A 21,281-nucleotide genomic window follows, 5' to 3' on the forward strand; every position below is an offset into this window, starting at 1 on the left:
ATAAATCCTTTGACTATTGTAGATGGCTTTGACCATCCTTAATATGAACCTAGGAGGGGCCATTTGAAATAAATGTATAGTCAGAAAAAAATTTATAGTGTCAAAAGGTTTATAAATAAAAGGAATAAGTTCATTTACACACATATAAATACATATATACACCTCTCTCTCTCTCTCTCTTTCTCTCTCTCTATATATATGAGTTCCGAGTATAATGAAGGGAACATCTTACTTAGTAGTGAAGGTGTTTCTTTGTACCAATTCAGCTTCGGTGACGAGGTGAGTCGATCACCCTTGTGCCCTGGTTATTTAAGGTCGTGTCAGGGTTTCATTTAAGGTATAAAGAGGTACAAAATTTATCGCATGTGTGCGCGCGCGCCCAAGAGAGAGAGAGAGAGAGCTGTCTCCTCCTGGCAGAGTAGGAATTCTGTTATATATGTCTATATCTTTGTGCATGCGTTTTTGTGAATGCGTGTATGCGTTTGACGTCGTAGTTATGTATATGTATGCATACATGCGTGAATGTGTTTACGAATATGCATTCGTATATTTCCATGTGTATGTGTATGTGATTTTGTATGTATGTGTGCATGCGTGCACGCATACGGTACACTGTATGCATATGTTGTGTGTTCTTAGTATGTATCCAAGCATGCATGCATGGATGTATATGGCTCCAAGTGTGCACACACGCACATATTTTTGAGAGAGAGAGAGAGAGAGAGAGAGAGAGATCCTGTGCCATCTCATGTTCGACACACTCCTCATCTGTTTTACAGACATTCCAGCGCTGACGTGCATCTCAAGATGCCCAGTGGGTACGGCGTTGAGCTTTATTTTGACCCTGCTCTTGAAAACCAGGTGCTCAAGATTTGGAATGTCTTGGCAAGGAGGCAAATCAGCACGCAGCTAATAGAAATCGAAGCACGCCCTCATATCACAGTCTTCGGATCTTCCAATCTCGACTCAGCCAAACTGTACAGCACCATCAAGGGATTTGCAGCCAAACAACAACCCCTTGCTGTCACGTTTTCTGCAGTAGGCAGCTTTGCCACTGAAGAGAATGTGCTATTTCTTGCACCGACTCCTACGTTTCCTTTGCTTGCTTTTCATGAACAGTTTTATGATCTGCTGAGGAGGGAAGGGCTGGAAGTAGGTGACTACTATCAGCCTGGTGGCTGGGTTCCACACTGTACAGTTGCCCTCAATGTTTCTAAAAGTCGCATTGCAGATGCTTTTTCTATCTTGAACGACTTCAAACTGCCATTGACAGGGCATGTGTATGACATCGGTCTGGTAGAATTTGCCCCTGTGAGAGAGCATTTTTCCTTTCCTTTAGGAGCAGAGAGCAAATAGAATGTTTTAATAATTGTTTGCAAAAAGAAAGCTACTTTGCTATGCATGGGTTTCTGGAGTTCTGAGCGTCTCTTCCCTTTACATATCTGTGAAAACATTAAGTTAAGATAGTCTGTTTTAATGGCAAGCAACGGAAGTTATTGAGCTAGGAGTAACCAATAGGAACATGTTTTGTACCAGCGAAATTTTCAAAGTGACTTGTCTTATCAACTCAGGCCTAGATGGATGGGGCCTACTGCAGCAATGAGGGTTGAACACGGATCACTTGCACGAGAGGTTTGTGATGCTGCCACATGCCAACCTTTGGGTTAAAGATAGATAAAAATGACTTTGGCACAGGATGACATAGACAAGACAGCTAATGTCCTGCTGTGCCTGCCACTTGTGTGAATTTGTGCAACTTGTCCTCGGTGGATGTTGCAACTTGCTGTGTAGTTCTAGGCGAGCATTTGCCTCTTGCCTGATGGTGAAAGGTTGTACTTCCTAATGTATATGTGGAATTGTAGCTGTCCACACAAGGCCTTAGCAACAAAAGCCTTCTCTACCTGCAGGAGCTCTCTGGGCTAAGGTTGATGTATCTTGTATGGGTGTTACGTACCTAGTGCCAATCCTCGAGATTAGTCATCTAATCTGACAAGGTTAGGAGAGCCCAGAAAGCAGATTACATCGGTGGCGGCTGAGGTTATTATTAATAAATCTGTGTGTAGTGGCTATTTATAACAACAACGCAGTTATTTACGGTAGTAGTGGGCACTATATAACTGAAACATAGGTTATTATTGTCATAACCTCACTATTGGTCAGAGTTCAACCATTGATGTCCTCATCAATGAATGAATGGGAGAGAGAATTAGGGTTAGAGTTAATGTGGGAGACATACACACAGAGAAGAAGGGAGAGAGAGAGAGAGAGTTGTGGGGATAAGTCAACTCAAGAGATGAGTGTGTGACTCCCCTATCACACATGTATATTGCACTAGTACACATAGTGCACTTAGTACATTAAAAGTACTAAGTGTACTATGTACTATAACTTATGGGCTTGTACACACTATAAGGGTGGGCATAATGCCTTTACCCCAACAACCTCCCACTTAAAGGCAAAGTGCCCTTAAATGAAGGAAAAGAAAAAATCAGCATGTACATGATAATAGAGATCACCGTGAAGAAAAGCAGTCTTCACATCCATCTGAATCAAGTCCAGATCATCATGTGCAACCAAAGCTAACACAGCTCTAAGTGTGGTCATTTTGACCACTGGAGAGAAGATCTCCTCAAAGTCCACACCATATTCCTGCTTGAAGCCCTTAGCCACTAACCTGGCTTTGTATCTTGGCTTTGCATCAGGTGCAACTTTGAGCCTGAAAACCCACTTGCAAGGCAAAACCTTCTTGCCTGTAGGCAAATGCACCAACTTCCATGTTCCATTTTTGTGCAGAGAATCCATCTCTGACTTCATGGCACGCTCCGAAAGAGCCTTGTCTGCCCTCTGTAAAGCCTCCTTATAACATGAGGGCTCCCCACAGTCAGTGAGCATCAAGTAGTCAACCCCTGGAACAAACCTGTCAGGGGCTCTGGAGGGTCTAGTGGACCTCCGTACCCAATGACCATCATTTGCAGGTTGCTGTCCAGCCTGCATATCACCCATTGGTGGCTCCTGTTCCATGCCATAAGGCTGAAATATCATGCCTGGTATCTCCTCTAACTGTGGGATATCCATAGGGATATCTTCTGCCATCTCTGGCTGTCCATTTGGACCATTTTCAGCACCATTTAGGGGCTGGTTTTGCTGCTGTAATGGCTGATTTACAGCCCTTGGTTGTTGTCCATGATGTCCATCATCATCAAAGATGACTCTGCCAGGCTCCTGTTGCCTTACAGGCTCCTTATACATGCATGTTTCATCAAAGATGAAACATGTTTCACCATTTAGGGGCTGGTTTTGCTGCTGTAATGGCTGATTTACAGCCGTTGGTTGTTGTCCATGATGTCCATCATCATCAAAGATGACTCTGCCAGGCTCCTGTTGCCTTGCAGGCTCCTTATACATGCATGTCAAAAATGACATCATTGCGGCGTATAATCTTTCTATTCACGGGATCCCAAAGTCTATACCCCATTTCACCTCTGTCACCATATCCTAGGAATATGCATTTGTGAGACTTAGGATCAAGTTTGGTGCGCATTTCCCTGCGTATGTGCACGTACGCAACGCAACCAAACACTCTCAAGTGCTTGTATGACGGAGGCTTCCCTGTCCATACTTCCTCTGGCACTTTCCCACCAAGCCTCGTGTTAGGTGACCTGTTTATAAGATGAACGGCTGTCATAACAGCTTCAGCCCAAAAACCATGAGGTAATGCAGCATGTGACAACATAGAACGGACCTTCTCCTGAATGGTCGTGTTCATCCTCTCTGCTGTCCCGTTTTGTGGAGGATCATAAGGAGTAGAGAGCTCCCTCTTGATGCCTTTAGCATCACAAAAGTCCTGAAACTGTTTGGACATATACTCTCCACCATTGTTGGAACGCAAAGCCTTCAGTGTTTTGCCAGTTTGATTCTCAACAAGAGCAACAAACTTCTCAAACACTGAGAATGTATCACTCTTCAAACGAAGAGGATAAACCCACACCTTACGTGTGGCATCATCAATAAAAGACACAAAATATTTTGCCCCTCCCAAAGAAAGCTGAGGCATCTCACATACATCTGTATGCACAAGCTCTAACTGAGCATCTTTCTGTCCAAGAGCTTTCTTGTGGGGGCACTGGAGTTGCCTGCCATATATACAATGCTCACAAAACTGAAAACTTGAAAACTTTAGAGAAGGCAAGTAACCCAAACGAGGCAATTGCTCCATTCCTTTGACACTCATGTGTCCCAACCGGCTATGCCACATAGAGATTTCCGGCAGCTCGGTTGCATTTACATTAGCATGGTGACAAACACTTGCATGCATGAAGTAAAGAGTGTCCACTTTAGAGCCTCTGGCAACAACCAGTGAGCCCTTACTAATCTTCCACTTTCCACGACCAAATGTGGTAACATAATCAGCTTCATCAAGCTGTCCTGTAGAAAGCAGGTTCTTCTTGATCTCAGGCACATGCCTGACATCATGGAGCATAAGCTGTGAGCCATCTGAAAACACAAGCCTCACATCACCTGTGCCAAGAATCTTGCATGCATGGTTATCACCCAAATAAACTACTCCTTCATTGCCAGCAGTATACCTGACAAACAAGTCTCTGCAACCTGTGACATGAAAGGAGGCACCTGAATCAATGATCCATGAGTGCATACCATGACCATCTCCTGTAAGAAGTGAATGGGCATCAAGTGAAGACGTGAATAGGACCTCATCCTCACTGTCACCCGCATGTGACACATTGACTTCTTCAATCTTGACTCCACTTTTGCCCTTTGGCTTTACATCTTTGGCTTCATCTTTGTCTTTGTCTTTGCCTTTTCCCTTTTCCTTTTGATCATTCTTCCATTTGTAGCATTGCTTTTTGATGTGTCCCTTCTTGCCACAATAATGGCATTCCAAGTCCTTTTTGGAGCGAGACTTGCTCCTTCCCCGTTCTTGGCTTTTACCCCTTTGCTGGGATCTCCCATGTGCATTCATTGCATTGGACTTTCCAACAGAGTTGTTTTTCTTGTTCATCTCCTCTTGAAGGAGAGCACCCTCAACATCTGCATATGACAGCATAGCATTCGAATTGCTAGTGGCTGTCCGGAATGTGTCCCAACTCTCTGGCAAAGTGCATAAGAGAAAAGTGGCTTTGAACTCATCGTCCATTGCCAACTTTTCATTAATAACTTGGCTGACAATACCATTAAACTCATTTAGATGGGCTGCCATAGACGCCCCTTCCTTCATTTGACGACCTATGAGTTTCTTCAACCAATACACTTTGCTTGAGGCACTTTGTTGGGCATACAAGTCCTGCAATCTTTGCCACATTCCCCAAGCTGTCTTCTCTTCACGAATGCTGAAAAGTAAAGAGTCTGACACAGACAACATGATAGTAGCTTGAAGGCTCACATAACTGTGAGCACTTTGTGTGCTTTTGGTGCAGTGTTTGCACATTTTGCAGGGAGTCAGGCATTGACAGGTTGCATATTGCTATGGCAACCACAGGTGAGAGCTCTGATACCAGTTGAATGCTGTTGCAGAAAGGAGGGGGGCGCTTCTTGCTGATGTTGCTGAATCGGGAGTTGCTGCTGCTGAAGTGTGTGTTGATGCCTACTCACGTTTGCTCGTTGCTGTGCGTGTACGGATGGCTGGCTGCTGCTGCTATGAAACGCTGGCTGCGCCTGGTTGGCTGCAGCCCTCTGCGCTGCCTGGTTGGGCAGCTGCTGCTGCTGCTGCAGGCGCCTAAGATGCAGGCGCTTGGAGGTAGGCGCACGAAAGACAACCAGGATGAAGCCGACTGCAGAGGCGCCCGCACTTCGATCTCTATGCACGAAAAGCTCCACGCTCGTCTTCACGGGGACACGTGTTCGTTCCACGCTCACGTATTGCTGCCTTCGCCGCCTCCGCCTAGTAGCGCTACACGCCTTGTAGCCAGCCGATTAGCGACCAAACGCCTCAACGCCACCAGTCGCTCTAGCTCGCCTTCACCTCGCATGCGCTTATCCGCCCAATGTATGGACGTGTGCTGCCCAGCGCTGACACCGACGGTTTGCTTGTAGGCGCACAGGCGACTAGAATTCGCACAAAGCAGAACCTAGGTGACTTCCTGCCTCGCTCACTGCATACGACTGGTTCAACAGCAGAGACACACAGTCACTGCACACTGCACAAACCCTAGCTGACCTTCGATGTAGAAACCCTAAAACCAGGGCTCTGATACCAGTTGAATGGGAGAGAGAATTAGGGTTAGAGTTCATGTGGGAGACATACACACAGAGAAGAAGGGAGAGAGAGAGAGAGAGTTGTGGGGATAAGTCAACTCAAGAGATGAGTGTGTGACTCCCCTATCACACATGTATATTGCACTAGTACACATAGTGCACTTAGTACATTAAAAGCACTAAGTGTACTATGTACTATAACTTATGGGCTTGTACACACTATAAGGGTGGGCATAATGCCTTTACCCCAACAATGAATCTGTGGAAGTGACTCTTCAGTCAACGCACCTTTGACATAAGGTCTATTTTTAGATATGAAGTTTATGGATGGGAATCATCTCTTAAATTGGGACACGTGGTACGATAGTGGATCAAAGTGAGACAAGTGGCCTTACACTTGTCACTTCAGCTCTGCACTTGTCGTCGTAGTTTTTTCTTGTCATTCTTAAATTTATAAATTGGAACCCTCTCTCTTCATTTGAGTAGGCTCTATCGATGCAAAGTGGCCCCTAGCATGTTGGCAACTCTTCTCTATTCTTGGGGTTCTCTACCCCAAGCTCATGGCTCTCTACCACAGGGTGGCCTAATGCTGGTTGCTCTCTCTCTCTCTCTCTCTCTCTCTCTCTCTCTCTCTCTCTCTGTGGCTGCCCATGAAATATACCAGTTGTCGTTTTGAAGGCTTCCATTGCGAATAAATATTGAAGGCAAGGGTATTTAATCATTGTGTTATGATTTTCAGCCATTAGGCATTTGTCTTCTTAATCGGTTTTGTATGGACAACTGTAAGCCCAGTGGGGCGTGTAGTGACAGACTCAACCATGTGTCCAAGAGATAAATATATATAGAGAGAGAGGGGAGAGAGAGAGAGAGAGAGAGAGAGAGAGAGAGAGAGAGAGAGAGAGAGAGAGAAGGGAATAGGGATCTTGCACAATACACCACACTGAGTGGAGAATAGGTCTCGTCCCCTTTCAGGAATTTATTCAGGAACAATCCACGGGCATGTGGGCCAGGATCAATACAATCAATGAATACAAAACAAATAGATATGCCGATGTAGGATATCCAAGTTGATGTCAATGCCTATGTCTAGGCACGAGATCTCTGATGTCGAGCACACCACGGGGATGACCCACAAGTATCTCTCACTGGACTAGTACCGGATCTAATATCGAGATCCAAATCCAATGAATCCAAGTCCAATGAATCCAAGTCTAAGTCTAAATCCAAGTCCAAGTTCATATCCAAGTTCAAGTCTAAATTCAAGCCCAAGTCTAAATCCAAGTCCAAGTCCAAGTCCATATCCAGGTCCAAGTCTAAATCCAAGTCCAAGTCCAAGAATCACTTGCTCATTCCATGAGTAATCTTCATAACTCCTACAGCCTTGTCGATGAAGAAAACCATGGAAAAGCTCTTTCTGGCAAAAAAAAACTGTTATAAAACATGTTTTAATGGTTTTCGGACGATAAAAACCTCCAAAAAGTAGTTTTTAGGGTTTTTGAAATTTTCACTCTGTACAGCTCTACACGTCTTTACATGTCCGTACAGTTCCGTACGAATGTACGGATATGTATAGTCGTACAGGCAGGTGATGATGTGGCACAACAATTGATGGAGGCACTCTGAATGAGCAGGCAGCGATGAAAAATTCCATGATTTGGTTCATGATTAAGTAGATGATGATCTTCACGCTTCAACGAAGATGGCTACACGATGAAGAGGTTCTTGATGCTTAAGAGAGGCTCATGCTTCTTTTATACTTGGGAAAGCCTTGCTTTTTGCCAAAAAGTGATGCTTTTGCTTAAAAGTGATGCTTTTGCTTTGGTTTTGCCTTTTACTTTGCTTTTGGTCCTTTTAATAGTAAAATATTACTCAACTTTAGTCAAAAGTTCTTGTTTTGCTTTTCTAGCTTTAGGGCCTTGGAGTTGCTTTTTGAAAAAGTGGCTTTTAGCTTTTGGTCTGACTCAGTCTCCTCTTTCCAATGGTAGCCTTGGCTCGCGGTCAACCCTGTTTGACTTTTTGCTTTTTCTTGCTTTTTGACCAAGAATGGTGCTTTTTCTTAATCAAACCTTATGGAGCTTGTCCCCATGTCTTCTTGCACCTGTCTGGTGTCTGGGCATGGGTTTCATCATGAGAAACAGAGCAAGGAGGGCCAAATAGTTACATTCCCTCCCTCTTATATAGTTGTCCTCAATTGCGGAGTGCAAGTATTCCAAGCACATCCATATGTTCCATGTATAACCATGTGTTCTAAGTACATCATGTACCTCCATATGTTTCAAAATGTTCCTCTTGCTTACAAGGGAAGCAACACCAAGCTGCCTTTCCGAAGGAGGTGACACATATCTTTGACATCACTTGCTTTTGTTCATGTAGACTTGTGTGGTCCGATGAGTATTGATTCTTTGAGTAAGGTGTTGTAAATGCTTGTGACGATGGATGTCTTCTCTAGATATACTTGGGTTGTCTTTTTGAAGACCAAGGATGAGGTCTTTCAGCACTTTCGTGATTGGAGGACTTAGGCGGAAAAAGAGACGGGTTCTTCGGTCAAGGTTCTCAGGGTGAGCTTACATCCCAGGAGTTTTAGTAGTATTGCAAGGATTAGGGCATTCAGAGACAACTTACCACAGCATACTCTCCATCACAGAATGGAGTTGCAAAGAGGAAGAATCGGACTATCATGGAGATGTCCTCTTTACCTCGATGTTTCTGGGCCGAGGCAGCTTCTACTGCTGTATATATTCAGAATAGGTCTAAGGCTTTCCATGGTGAGAGGCCCTTTGTTCATTTGCGGGTATTTGGTTGTTCGGCGTATATACATGTGGCCAAGGAGCATCGCTCTAAGTTGGACTCGAAGTCTCAACGTATGACTTTTCTTGGATGTATCAACAAGCCGGCAAAGCTGTTGTGAGCCGTGATGTGGTGTTCGACGAGACTCATTTATCTTCAGAGGGGGGTGGTGAGCTTCGTCTTCCTTCTCCTTCTCCGCCGCCTCCTCCTCCTCTCCCTGCTTCGGTTACACCTCCAGCTATGGATTCTCATTCGGATGGTGATGATGATTTTGCTCCTTGTCCAGCGAGCCCCAACAGATCGGTGCCTGTGGATGGTATTATCAGACAATTCATGATTCTGGGTTGAGAGAGCTTCCTTCTTCCTGGTGCTCTCAGGCGATCTTCCAGAGTTACAAGGAAACAAATTCATGAGGGTACTTTTTTTTGTTAACTATGCTCTTATGCCCTCTATTATTATTCACGGTCCTTGTGATCCCGCTTCTGTGGACAGCACTCTTTCACATGAGGCCTAGCGTCGCGCTATGCAAGTAGAGGTGGATTCTATAGAACGGAATGGCACTTGGATTTTGTGGCCTAGGCCACAACAACGTAAGGTGATTGGTGTGCGGTGGATCTTCAAAACGAATCTTCATCAAAGCTTTGTATCTGCCATTGGGTCATCCTTGCTTGTTGTTTTTGTTGGTTGCTGGAACTATTATGCTTTCTGGCACTTCTCTTCATGTAGGCGCTTGCTACAAAGCTGATCGCTTGCCGATTTTCTGGTCATAACAGCCATTTGGCATGTTTTCTGGTGTTCTCTCCCTCTTCCACACATAGGCCAGGGTTTGCTTAGTGAAAGCACATAGGCAGGGCCTTTTTCTTGGATTCAGAAAGGACTGGAAACAGGTTTTCAGGGCTGGACAGCACCGTTCATCGTGAAGAAAGTGTCTGACTCACAGGCATCTGGGGTGTTTGTGGTGCCTTCCGGGTGTCTCATGCATAGCAGATGCCACCGGGGTTGATTTGGGACTGTTTTGTCGCGAAGGAGGTCTTGCTTTTCAGGTGAAGATTGAAGGTCGAGGGTTCTACTCTGACAGGGGCCACCTACAGGGTTGACATACTCACGCATGAGGCGAGATTGGACCTCGTGGTGAGAGAGTAATGCTTGTGAGGACCGGTCTGGACTGTTTGCTTTTGTTTTTTTCATTGCTGTATTGGAAGAATTCGGTGCATACAAGTGGTGAACCCTAGGCACCCGCAAGTTTGTACTCTAGAGGGGACTCCTTTTGGTAATTGATATTACCTTGGAGGGGGGGGTCAGCCCATCTTTCTGGCCCCTAGTGTTGTGCACTGTGCATATCTCTTTTCTCTTTCATGTTGTTGACGATTAAAGCTTGTTAAATCTTGGTTCTCTGTGATCAACACTTTCAGCAAGGCTTCTTTCTCTCCTCAGAGAGGGACGGTCTTGGACACACAGAGGATTCAAATTCTGGCATACAGCTTGCCAATTATGAGTACTCAGTCTCATCCGCCTATTCAGGAGAATGATTAGAGGGATGTATAATAAGAGTTAGATGCTATCGAGAGGAGGTAGTGGAATTGTAGGCACTAAAGGAAGATCTTGATCTGAGAAGGATTCTGGATGCCAAAAAGAAGACTCTAGTAGATGATGCGGCTTTTGAGGCCACGGCTGTAGAGAGGGGATTCAAAAATCCCAAGGACTTTGCTTTGTCTTAAGGAAGTAACACATACTACTCATACAAGGAAAGTTTCTCATGTAGGTACACATGTGGGTGTTAGAAATTGTGCATCTCAGTGTAAAAGGGGTATTGCGTATTTATGAGGTTTTATCAATGTATATCTTTTTTAGTTGCTCGTGGGTAGTCGGCCAGCTCCCTTGCATCACTATAAAAAGGGGCCCTCCCATATTCACTTAATCATCTAACCTATTTGACAAGCACATGTTCTACACCATTTGCTGGCTGATATTACCACTGTAAAAGCCTCTTGCTACATAACATGATGTTCATTGTCTGATGTCCCTCTCTCTCCTTTGCTCTCCCTCTCTCCTATGTTTTGCTTCCGCATTGTGCAACTTTATCATGGTAGTAGTCGCTTAGGTGACTGGCACTTCAAGGAGGCAGTGAGTTTCCTCATCTGTATGAAGATCTGCGTTTGTTGGAGCAAGAAGGTGCTGTGTTTTCAGTTTTGGTGCTGCATTTTGTGCATCTTGCTGCTATGTTTTCCATCTAGCTGCTGAGTTCTCATCCTAAAGACTCTGCTTTCACATTGGTGGCTGTGTTTTTCTTCCGGGGGTGCTGTGCTTCAGCTTTGGTGGTGGCGTTTCCCTTCTTGGGGCTGCGTTTTCTTCTCCTATGGCTATCTTCTCCATCAGTTGGTGTTGTTGCTGGTGGTGCGTGGGCTGTGTTCAGCCCTAGGCAGCAATGGAGGTTCTCTTGCTCATGGTGTTTCAGCCTTTCTTTGACTTGAGAGGGGGCTGTCGGTCCTGTGCTTTCACGGTGTTGGCGTTTGGAGACAGCAGTTGGTGGTCCTCTACTTCACGTGTGGAGCGTCACAAACTTGTGGCATCTTCAGCTTGCCTCTTCTTCGATGGATCTACCTCCTTTGTGGGTGTTTTCCGACAAGTTTTGGTGGACTGTTTGCTACTGTCCAGCCCCTTTCTCTCTCAGTTTTGAGAGGGGGCTGCGTGTTCCTCGCACCTGGTACCTCGTTTTGTTGGAGAAGTGTTGGAGATTGGTTGTGGAGTGTTTAGATCATTAGTGGCACAAAGGCTTGCTTGTAGATGTGTGCTATTGCCGTGGATATGGGTTCCCTCTTGGAGGAGGCATCTATCTTTGTTTCTCAAGAGCAGGTAAGTTTCCCTCCTGCTATAGTGCAACAGACAGGATGGTGTCACTGCCACTCTTGTGGAAAGCAGGTTCATTTGGCCAAGGATTGCAAGACCAAAGGTACAGCCTAGGCCAAGACCAAGTCTTCAAAGACGGGCAATGATCATATACAGGATGATGATTTTGATACTTCTAGTGTTCCCAAGGCTGCAAAAGCCAGGGAGGACCTGGATATTCAACCTCTATAGTTATACAGATAGTTCTCCCCCATGTGCTTCCAGCCAGAGGAGGCTTATGGGCAGGAGCGGGGGCTGTCAGTAGCTCCATTTCTGGTGCATGGAATCCGTGAGTTGAAGTTCCAAGCATCAAAAATATATGGCGAGACAAGTTCATTTTGGAGCTATGGACTCCATGTGTTCCACGTCTATTGCTCGGTGTAGCAGAGATTATGGATTGGATGTGTTCTAAGTTTCTTTGTTTGAGGTTTTTGGGACATGATGTGTTCACAGTCCACTATTGGGGGATAATGGGTGCGGTTGAAACATTATGCCCCAAATAGTGAATTTTTGTTAAGAAGAATTGACTTTTCTTACCATTAATGTAAAGCTTGTGCTTCCAAAGTTCCTCGAATACAATAGCCAAGTGCTCCCTGTGCTCAACCTCGCTCCTGGAAAATACAATAATATCATCAAAGAAAGTTTCGGTGAATTTCCGATGTGGTCTGAAAATCATGTCCATTATCCTGTTAAAAGTAGCGAGAGCACTTGCGCGTTGCTTTAGAAATAGAAATAAGGCTTACAACGGGTATTGTGCTACCAGAGACACCAGCATCAATACATTTCTACCCCTATGAGTAAAAACTAACTTCTTTCCCTTATGAGAAATCTTAGGGTCAAGGCGATAATGCCAAGGCATCCCAAGAAGAACATCACACCTAGCAAGCGGTGCAATCAAAAAATCTTCATGATCCAAGTATCCCTGTATCTGCATACGGATCTTTCCAATCACCGAGGTTACTCGGACATCCGTGCACCCAAAGGCTGCTTCTGCATGAATCTCCATACCCATCTCCTCAAGTTTCAACCCAAGTGCACTAGCTATCTGTATCGAAATAAAATTGTTTGTAGAAGCATTGTCAAACAAAAACAAGGCATTCCGATCTTTCAATTTACCCCAAGCCTTGCATAGCAATCTGCTTTTTGGCTCATGTGAAGTATTTCCATGCACATCAGGAACTACATTCACACTTGACTTTGGTACCTGTGGCTCCCCTTCTTTCACCTATTGAGGACAATCCTTCCGCATGTGATCCTTGTTGCCACATACAAAAGACTTTCCCTCTTTTCGATAATGCTCATATTATTGTTTGGGCATGTGAGAAACATTCCGCTTTCCCCCCTGGCTTCTTCCCTCAGCCATCCTAAGTTTCTTTTTCCTCTTTATGAAACCCTTTAGGTGGTTGTCCTCCCTGTTTCTGCTCATGGACAGCCTTGAGCTTTGCTTTATAGGTGCTGAATTCTTGTTTTTGTGGAGTCCCTTTGACATGCAATTCTTCGGAAACTGTAGCAGAACTAATGAGCTCCTCTAAAGTGCAGTTCAGATACAGCTTCAAACTCTTCTGAATAATCCTTTGTAACCCCAATTCAAACTTCCACATCTTCTCCTCTTTGGATATCTTCATGAAAGGTGTGACTTTCAACAGAAGTCTCCAAAACTTAATATAACATAGGATGAGACACTCTCATCCTCACTTTGGGACAGCCAATCCCACTTTTTGCGCACCTCTTTTGCAAAATCTGGAGGCAAAAATTGTTCATAGAATTGTGCTTTAAAGTCCTTCCAAGAAAGAGCCACTGTACCATCCAAACGTTTAGACATCCACCAATCATTAGCTATATCCTTCAAGTGCATGCCCACATGTCTAAGCTTAGATTTCTCAAAAAAGTCTTCATTGCAAAAAGCAATCTCAAATTGTCGAATAACAGCAAGTGCTTTTGCATTATCCATCTTCCCATGAAAGTTTTCGAACTTTACATCCTTATCCCCTGATTTGAATTCTCTAGGTTTCTTCCTTTGAGGAAAACTCTCCCGAACCTTGCTTTGAGAAATAAAAGAATCATCCCTAGTTCTCTTACCATGATCTCGAGAAACACTCAAAGATCTATGCTAGCTATCATGGTGATGAGTATGCGAAGTAACTTCCTGAGACTCTCCTGTACCCACACTAATAAAGTTGCACAATGCGGAAGCAAAAACATAGGAGAGAGAGAGAGACATCAGACAATGAACATCATGTTATGTAGCCAGAGGCTTTTACAATGGCAATATCAGCCAGCAAATGGTGTAGAACATGTGCCTATCAAATAGGTTAGATGATTAAGTGAATATGGGAAGGCCCTTTTATAGTGATGCAAGGAAGCTGGCCGACTGCCCCCAGGAGCTAGCCGACTGCCTGCAACCAACTAAAAACGAGAAATGGATAAAACCTCATAAATAGGCAGTACCCCCAATACACTGAGATGCACAATTTCTAACACCCCCTCTGTAGCTCATAGTGTGCAAGAGTTTGAAGAAGATAAGCTGATGAAGATGCAACCATGATGGTCTGCGCATGGATCAGTGAAGATCCAAGCTATCAAGGATTGGCCCAAGTTGATCTCAGTGCATGAGGTAAGGAGCTTTCTTGGGCTATGTTCTTATTAACAGAAGATCCATACAACACTTTGCTTCTCTTGCTTCCCCACTTCATCATCGTACGAAGAAGGTTATTCTTGACACAGGTGCTCAAATATCATGGTATGTGTCACCAGGAGGTGAAACTTTTTGCAGTTGTTTTCTTTATTTACATTTCTTTATAAATATATATTTTTCTTTTCTTTCTCTTTGGTTGCTGTGGTTTTTCCCCGGGATCTCTTGGAAGGGCTTGGGCCATTGCACTGTCAGAATGGGTCAGCCAGTGGGACTTTGAACCAGTGGTTGGCTAAGCCTGAGAACTGCACTGAAAGATGAATGACAGTGTCCAGGACATGGCCACTGAATGAGGGCATAGGCCGATTTACACTAGTAAGTGGCCGCCACCGAAATGTGAATGTATCTTGAATTCTAAGTAAATTCTGAAGTGACCATAGTGGTCAAAGATGGTCAGGAGACCAGAAGGAATGCAGATGACATCATCCCTAAAATCTAGGGAACTGCTATTTTGGGCAGTGTCGGAATTGAAAAGTGTTCGCATCAGTTTGTGCGGAATGTCAAGGGGACCAAAAGCTGGCAAAGGACTGTTGTGAGAATGTGAACCAGTCAGGAGGATTTTAGCTTGGAAGATTGCATGTGGAAAAGGCTTAAAAATGTGCCAAGTGTCAAATTTATGTGCATTTTCCACATTGGGAAGAGAGAAGCGTGGGATTTTGGGCTGAATGAGGCTCATTTGCAGCCATTATGGTGGATTGTTGCAGGTTAAGAGCTATTGTGGTGCACTCCCTTGCCCTACAACTCATGTATTGAGGGTTGAGCTTGCTCCCCACAGCCTCTCTCTCTCTTTCTCTCTCTTGCAGACTATGGCAATGCTCTCATCATATAAAATCAGGTACAGTTGTGTGAATTTCATGCTTATATGCAGAGGTTAGTTGCCTCCTTGAACAGGAACCAGTGTAGTTAGTTCCTACACCAAAGCAGGGACAGAAGAGGGTAATAACCTCTTCAATACAACACTGTTTCAGCACTGTTTAGGTGCTGTTTTTGGGCTGTTATGTTGCCCGGTTGATGCCAGAATGCAGTAGGACTTTGCTAACGTCCTCCAGGACAGTACAAGGGTTAATTTGGGCTGAAAACAGGTCTGTGCAGAAAATTACAGCAAGCTGAATTGTGATGTTTTGGACTCCATTGGGTCGTCTGATGCCTATGGAAGTGAGCCTGTCAGTTGGGACTCATTCTGAGATGTTATGGAACAGTTTTAGTGCAGTTATGCCGGCAAATTTCTCCCAGAATTTGTAAAACTCAGCTGGTGCAAGTAGAGTGCTCTGTTGCACTCGTGCTTTGTATTTTCCAACTTTTTAACAATAAAGAAATACCGCAAGGGGCGCCGGACTTCGGGGCCAATGTGTTGTTGAGCGAGGGAGCGAGATTGGATATAGGTTCCCTTAAACTTTCAGTTGACAGTATGACAGACAAAGGGAAAGGCAAGCTCCCTGCCGAGGAGAGTTCCTCTTCTACTCGCAGACAGCGTATAGAGGTGACAGGTGCCCAGGTGTCAGTCTCTGCTCGGACGGAGCCAGTAGTACAGCTAGCCTTGTTAGAGGAAGAACAGGAACAGGAGGATTTGTTTCAGGCACAGCTTCTTAGCATGCTTGGAACTTTTCAGCAGCTAGTTAAGAATCCCAGAATGAAGAAATTTTTGCAGTCACGTACAAGGGATTCCCAGGTTGAAGCATCCCAGTATGCAGTAGAGAGGGCACAAGAACAGTTGCAAATGAGGGTAGAGCATGTTGAGCAGGCACCTGTGATACTAGCTAATCGAGTGCAACATGTTACCCAGGCACAGGTACAGGCATTTAATGGCCAGGGCAGTAATGTGCAAAGGGTCATGCCGACCATTCCTCCATTCGTTGCTTCCCAACCTGGCTATTTTGGTGGTGGGTCTGTTTTCCAGGCCATGGCTAGGCCGCCCACAGTTTTGCCAGGACTGATGTCAAGAGGGTCACCAGGAATGATGCCTATGGAAGCTGTGAACCCTCTTTATGCCAATATAGGTGTGCAGCCCGGATTTCAAACTTATTTTAGTCCAGCTTTTGGGCCCGCGTACCTGTCAGTGTGGCTGAATTTTCTCAACCTAGTGGACAAAGAGCAGTAAGGACTGATGCAGAAAAGGTGCAAAAGGATTACAAAGAAGGAGGTCAAGCAGTAAAGTTTGAGACTTTCAGTGGGATGCAGGACAAATTGAAAGCGCTGACTTTCATTCAGCAGTTTGATGCAGCATTCACTGGAGGCAACTTCACAGAGTCTTCTAAGGTGCGGAAGGCTGCTACTTTCTTGAAAGCTAACGCATTGCAGTGGTGGACCTCACTGTTGATGCAAGGACAGGCACCTGCTACATGGGTCCAATTCAAGCAGCAGTTCTCTTTTGCATGGCTGACAAACACCTTTGAAGTGGATGTGATGACAGCATGGCACAAACTGGATGCAGCTAATTGTGCAAATCTAGAAGAGTACAATAAGAAGTTTTGGGATGCACTCTTGCCAGTAACTTCTTACAGGACAGTGCCATTGTCAGAGCAAATAGAGAAGTACTGCTTTGGTTTGCCCAAAGAGATCAGGGATTACTGTATTAAGACCAATGTTTCCAACATGACTCAACTAATTGAGAATGCAAACATGGCTAATGCACTGCTTCAGGGAGGTTCAGGTGGTTTCAAGAGCACAGTGAAGAAGGAGCCTCAAGGCAAAGGACAGAAGAGGCCACTGTATGGCAAGTCATTTGAAGAGAGAAAGGCATTGATGCAAGCTGGGAAATGTTTCATCTGTGAACAGAAAGGGCATATGGCTGCAAAATATCCACAACAGCTAGCAAAAGATGCGGAGGATAAACAAGGGCCACCCAAGAAGAAGACAATGCCGAGTGCAGGATTGATACCTGACATGGTTGGTGACCAGCCATGTGATGATGCGACAGAATTGTGCAGAGCATGGGGAGCAGATTAGTATGTCAGGAACTTGGAAACTACTTTTGCACAGGTTCGGACAACCATAGAGAGATCTCAGGCTAAGCATAAGAAGGATGTAGACAAACATAGGCAAAAGGTGGATTTCAAAGAGGGTGATTGGGTATTGCTAAAATTTGAGAAAGCACGATTGAGGAAGTATCCAAAGCTTTCCAACAAGCACTATGGGCCTTTTCAGGTCTTATGGAAGATCAATGATGTGGCTTTCAGGCTTGTTTTACCTAACCACTGGAAAATTCACAATGCTTTTCATGTGAGTTTGTTGAGGCCTTATGTGGGGCCGCCTCCTATAGAGCCCGTTGTGGAAGATCCACTAGAAGTGGATGAGCTTGAGGAGGTATTGTAGCCAGAGAAGATTGTTTTTCATAAGGAGCAAAAAGTTGCACAAGGCAAGTTAGTACGCAGGTACCTTGTGAAGTTCAAGAATTACTTAGCAATGGATGCTAAGTGGATGGATAAAGAGTACTTTCAGGATTATCCGGATCTGTTGAAAGCTTATCTTGAAGCATTCCAGCTGCGGACAACTGTTTAGAAGCCAGGGGGAATGTCACCAATCCCTAATTTTGTGGAGCTTCCTATGTTAATCTCGGGCATGTCTATGGAGCTTGTGGTAGCATATGTTGCTTGGAGGCTGAGGACATGACAGGATTATTTTTGGAATCTGTGTCTGTACAGACATTATAGTGCTGGGGCTTGATTTGTGGTCTGTACAGGTGCTTGTGCCTTGGGGCCAATATTTATTCATGGTCTATACACGTGTTTCTACCTAGGACTTGTACATTCTTTGGTCTAGACAGGTATATATCTGGGGCCTGTAAATGATTTTTGGAGTACAAATGAGTTGATGGGGAATTCTTCCAATCTTCAATGCATACATGTGCATGAATGATTTTATTTGACTTTGTGTGACTTGTTTTGACTGTATGGACAATGCTTGGTTTTACTGCATGTGTTGTCCATGGGGTGAGGGATGCCTGGGTACCCCTATGGACGTGTTTGCTGCACACCTGTTTGGGACTAACAGGTGGTCATATGGGTTTTGTAGGTGGTAAGTGTATTTTTCAGTTTAATTTATTATTTTAAGTCATGCTACTAAGGTTCATGAAGACAAGTTCACACACCGTGGGGTTGGAGATGTCCCGAGACAGGACCAAATCTCCTTGTTGGGCACTATGATGGGGGGACTACCATCTGGAAGGGTCATAGGACATGGGCACCCAGATTGTGCGTGGAATTATCAAGTTTGGGCCATTTAAGAAAGAAAAAGCAGTTATAAGTGACTTTCAACTATTTTTGGCAGTTTTATTAAAAAAAGAGCTCTGAGTTTTATAGGACAGCAGGACTCGCATAAATATCTCATTTTGCATGCCAATTGAACCTGGCTCTTTTCTGTCAGGCATCATGGGGTTTTAGCCCCCTTTTGAAGCTGTTCGTGCAGTCAGAATCTTCATCAGAGCTTTGTATCTACCGTTGGATCATCCTTGCTTGCTGTTTTGTTGGTTGCTGGAACTATTATGCTTTCTGGCACTTCTCTTCATGCATGCGCTTGCTACAGAGCGGATTACTTGCTGATTTTCTGGTCATAACAGCCGTTTGGCATGTTTTCTGGTGTTTTATCTCTCTCTCACACATAGGCCAGGGTTTGCTTAGTGAAAGCACACAGGCATGGCCTTTTTCTTGGATTTAGAGAGGACTGGTAACAGGTTTTCAGGGCTGGACAGCACCTTTCATCGCGAAGAAAGTATCCGACTCGCAGATATCTAGGTGTCCGTGGTGCCTTCCAGGTGTCCCATGCATAGCAGATGCCATAGGGGTTGATTTGGGACTGTTTTGTCGTGAAGAAGGTGTTACTTTTCAGGTGAAGAGTGAAGATCGAGGGTTCTACTCCAACAGGGACCACCTATAGGGTTGACATACGTGGTGAGAGAGTAATGCCTGTGAGGACTGGTAACAGGTTTTCAGGGCTGGACAGCACCTTTCATCGCGAAGAAAGTATCCGACTCGCAGATATCTAGGTGTCCGTGGTGCCTTCCAGGTGTCCCATGCATAGCAGATGCCATAGGGGTTGATTTGGGACTGTTTTGTCGTGAAGAAGGTGTTACTTTTCAGGTGAAGAGTGAAGATCGAGGGTTCTACTCCAACAGGGACCACCTATAGGGTTGACATACGTGGTGAGAGAGTAATGCCTGTGAGGACCGGTCTTGACTGTTTGCTTTTGTTTTCTTCATTGTTGTATTGGATTTGGTGCATACCAGTGGTGAACTCTGGGCACCCGCAAGTTTGTACTCTCGAGTAGACTCCTTTTGGTAATTGATATTACTGAGGAGGGAGGGAGGGGGGGGGGGGGTCAGCCCATCTTTTTGGCCCCTAGTGTTGTGCAATGTTCAGATCTTTGTTGCTGTACCTGTGCTGTACTCGCCTGCTCTACAGCACCCGACTGTTGTACCAAGCTCTATACTTGTTGTACCATGCTTGTACTTGCTGTACTAGGACCTATACTTGCTGTACCAGGACCTGTACTGCTGTACCAAACCTGTACCTGTTGTTGCCCGTGTTGTACCTCCTGCACCCATGGCTGTACCAGGTGGACCTGACTGCATGGTAAAAGGAATGCATCTCCATTGACTCCTGCTACAAGCTATACCAGGTGCCTTGTATTTCTTATTTGTGTAAAACTAAAATTTTCTAAATTAAGTTCAAAGATTTCTTTAAGTTTTGTGCAGAGCAGGAACAAAGCATGTTTATGCTAACCATACTCAGGAAACTTTCCTAGTTTGGTTTGTTTTTCCCTGAGTGGTAGTGCTAACCGCACCCTCAGAATTCTGAGAGCCAATGAAGGTTAGAAACACTAGGGAGTTCGGGAGCAAAGCTTATCTAGGAGAACTAGGTAATGTTCCCTTTGCGGTGTACTCCTTTGTCTGTGCTAGTACAGGCGTGTCTATTGGTGCACGGTCTCGGAAGACCAATGAAAGGCAGGTGTGCACCCAGTGAAGGTGGGAGTGTGCTTGTGACTTGGGACTTCTTCGACTGACGAGACTTCATCGACAAGTACTCCATGTGAGGAGGAATTTGGCCTATTGGCCGGTGACACTTGTACATATAAATACTCCAAGAAATACAAATGTATTGAGGGGGGGGGCGGGGGGGGCGCAGGTCCTTTCCGGTCCCAGTGTTGGTGTCAAGTGTTCTTGGTCATTTACAGTTTTAATGTTGTTAATAATGTCCATTGTTGGAATTAGTTAAGTGATCTAAAAATGTGTATTTTGTCTTCCGATTTGTAGGCCTCCTGTAGGGAGCGGTTACATTGGTATCAGAGCCCGGTTGTCTCTCTTTCTCAAGAGGAGACATGGTGTTTTGAGATTGGAAGCATACACAGACACTTGACTAAATGGATAGCCAAGGCAATCCTTTGGAGGTGCCAGATTCAAGAGGTCAATCAAGTGCTTCACGTGATTCTGATGCATTGCTTGGAAGGCACAAACCTCTTGAGAGAGGTAATGACAGTGCATTCATGGGATAGCCATCCCGTGGAAAAGAGCCTATGCATGAGGATGAGCCCAATGTCTTGAAGAAGCTTTTGCAGGCAGAGGAGCAAGAGCTGAAATTTCTGCATGAAGATCCCTATGTACAAAAGTGTCATTGTAGCAAGAAAAGCTGATGCTATGGTGGATATGACCTTTGAGTCCATGGCTCGTGAAGTGGGCAAGAAGCCAATGGAGTTGGCACTCTCCTATCTC

At 44.8% G+C, this 21,281-nt stretch overlaps 1 protein-coding gene across 6 annotated transcripts in view; it reads left to right on the top strand.

The window, feature by feature from the left end:
- Positions 1–743: 743 nt before the first annotated feature.
- The window catches only part of LOC147602734 (uncharacterized), a 33,302-nt gene continuing 12,764 nt past the window's right edge, over positions 744–21,281 (top strand). For 3 of the 6 annotated variants that reach the window (XM_086797695.1, XM_086797699.1, XM_086797700.1), the window contains exon 1: positions 744–1,311. In XM_086797695.1, the coding sequence (XP_086653821.1) occupies positions 808–1,311 (504 nt within the window). In that variant the 5' untranslated portion in view covers positions 744–807. Of the gene's footprint in view, positions 1,399–21,281 lie in introns of those variants that run through there. The other 3 variants (XM_086797697.1, XM_086797701.1, XM_086797696.1) reach the window with 2 other exon arrangements.

The sequence above is a fragment of the Cibotium barometz genome, chromosome 66, assembly GCF_041138505.1.
Source record: "Cibotium barometz isolate CiBa-2024 chromosome 66, ASM4113850v1, whole genome shotgun sequence".
NCBI classification, from domain to species: domain Eukaryota; kingdom Viridiplantae; phylum Streptophyta; class Polypodiopsida; order Cyatheales; family Cibotiaceae; genus Cibotium; species Cibotium barometz.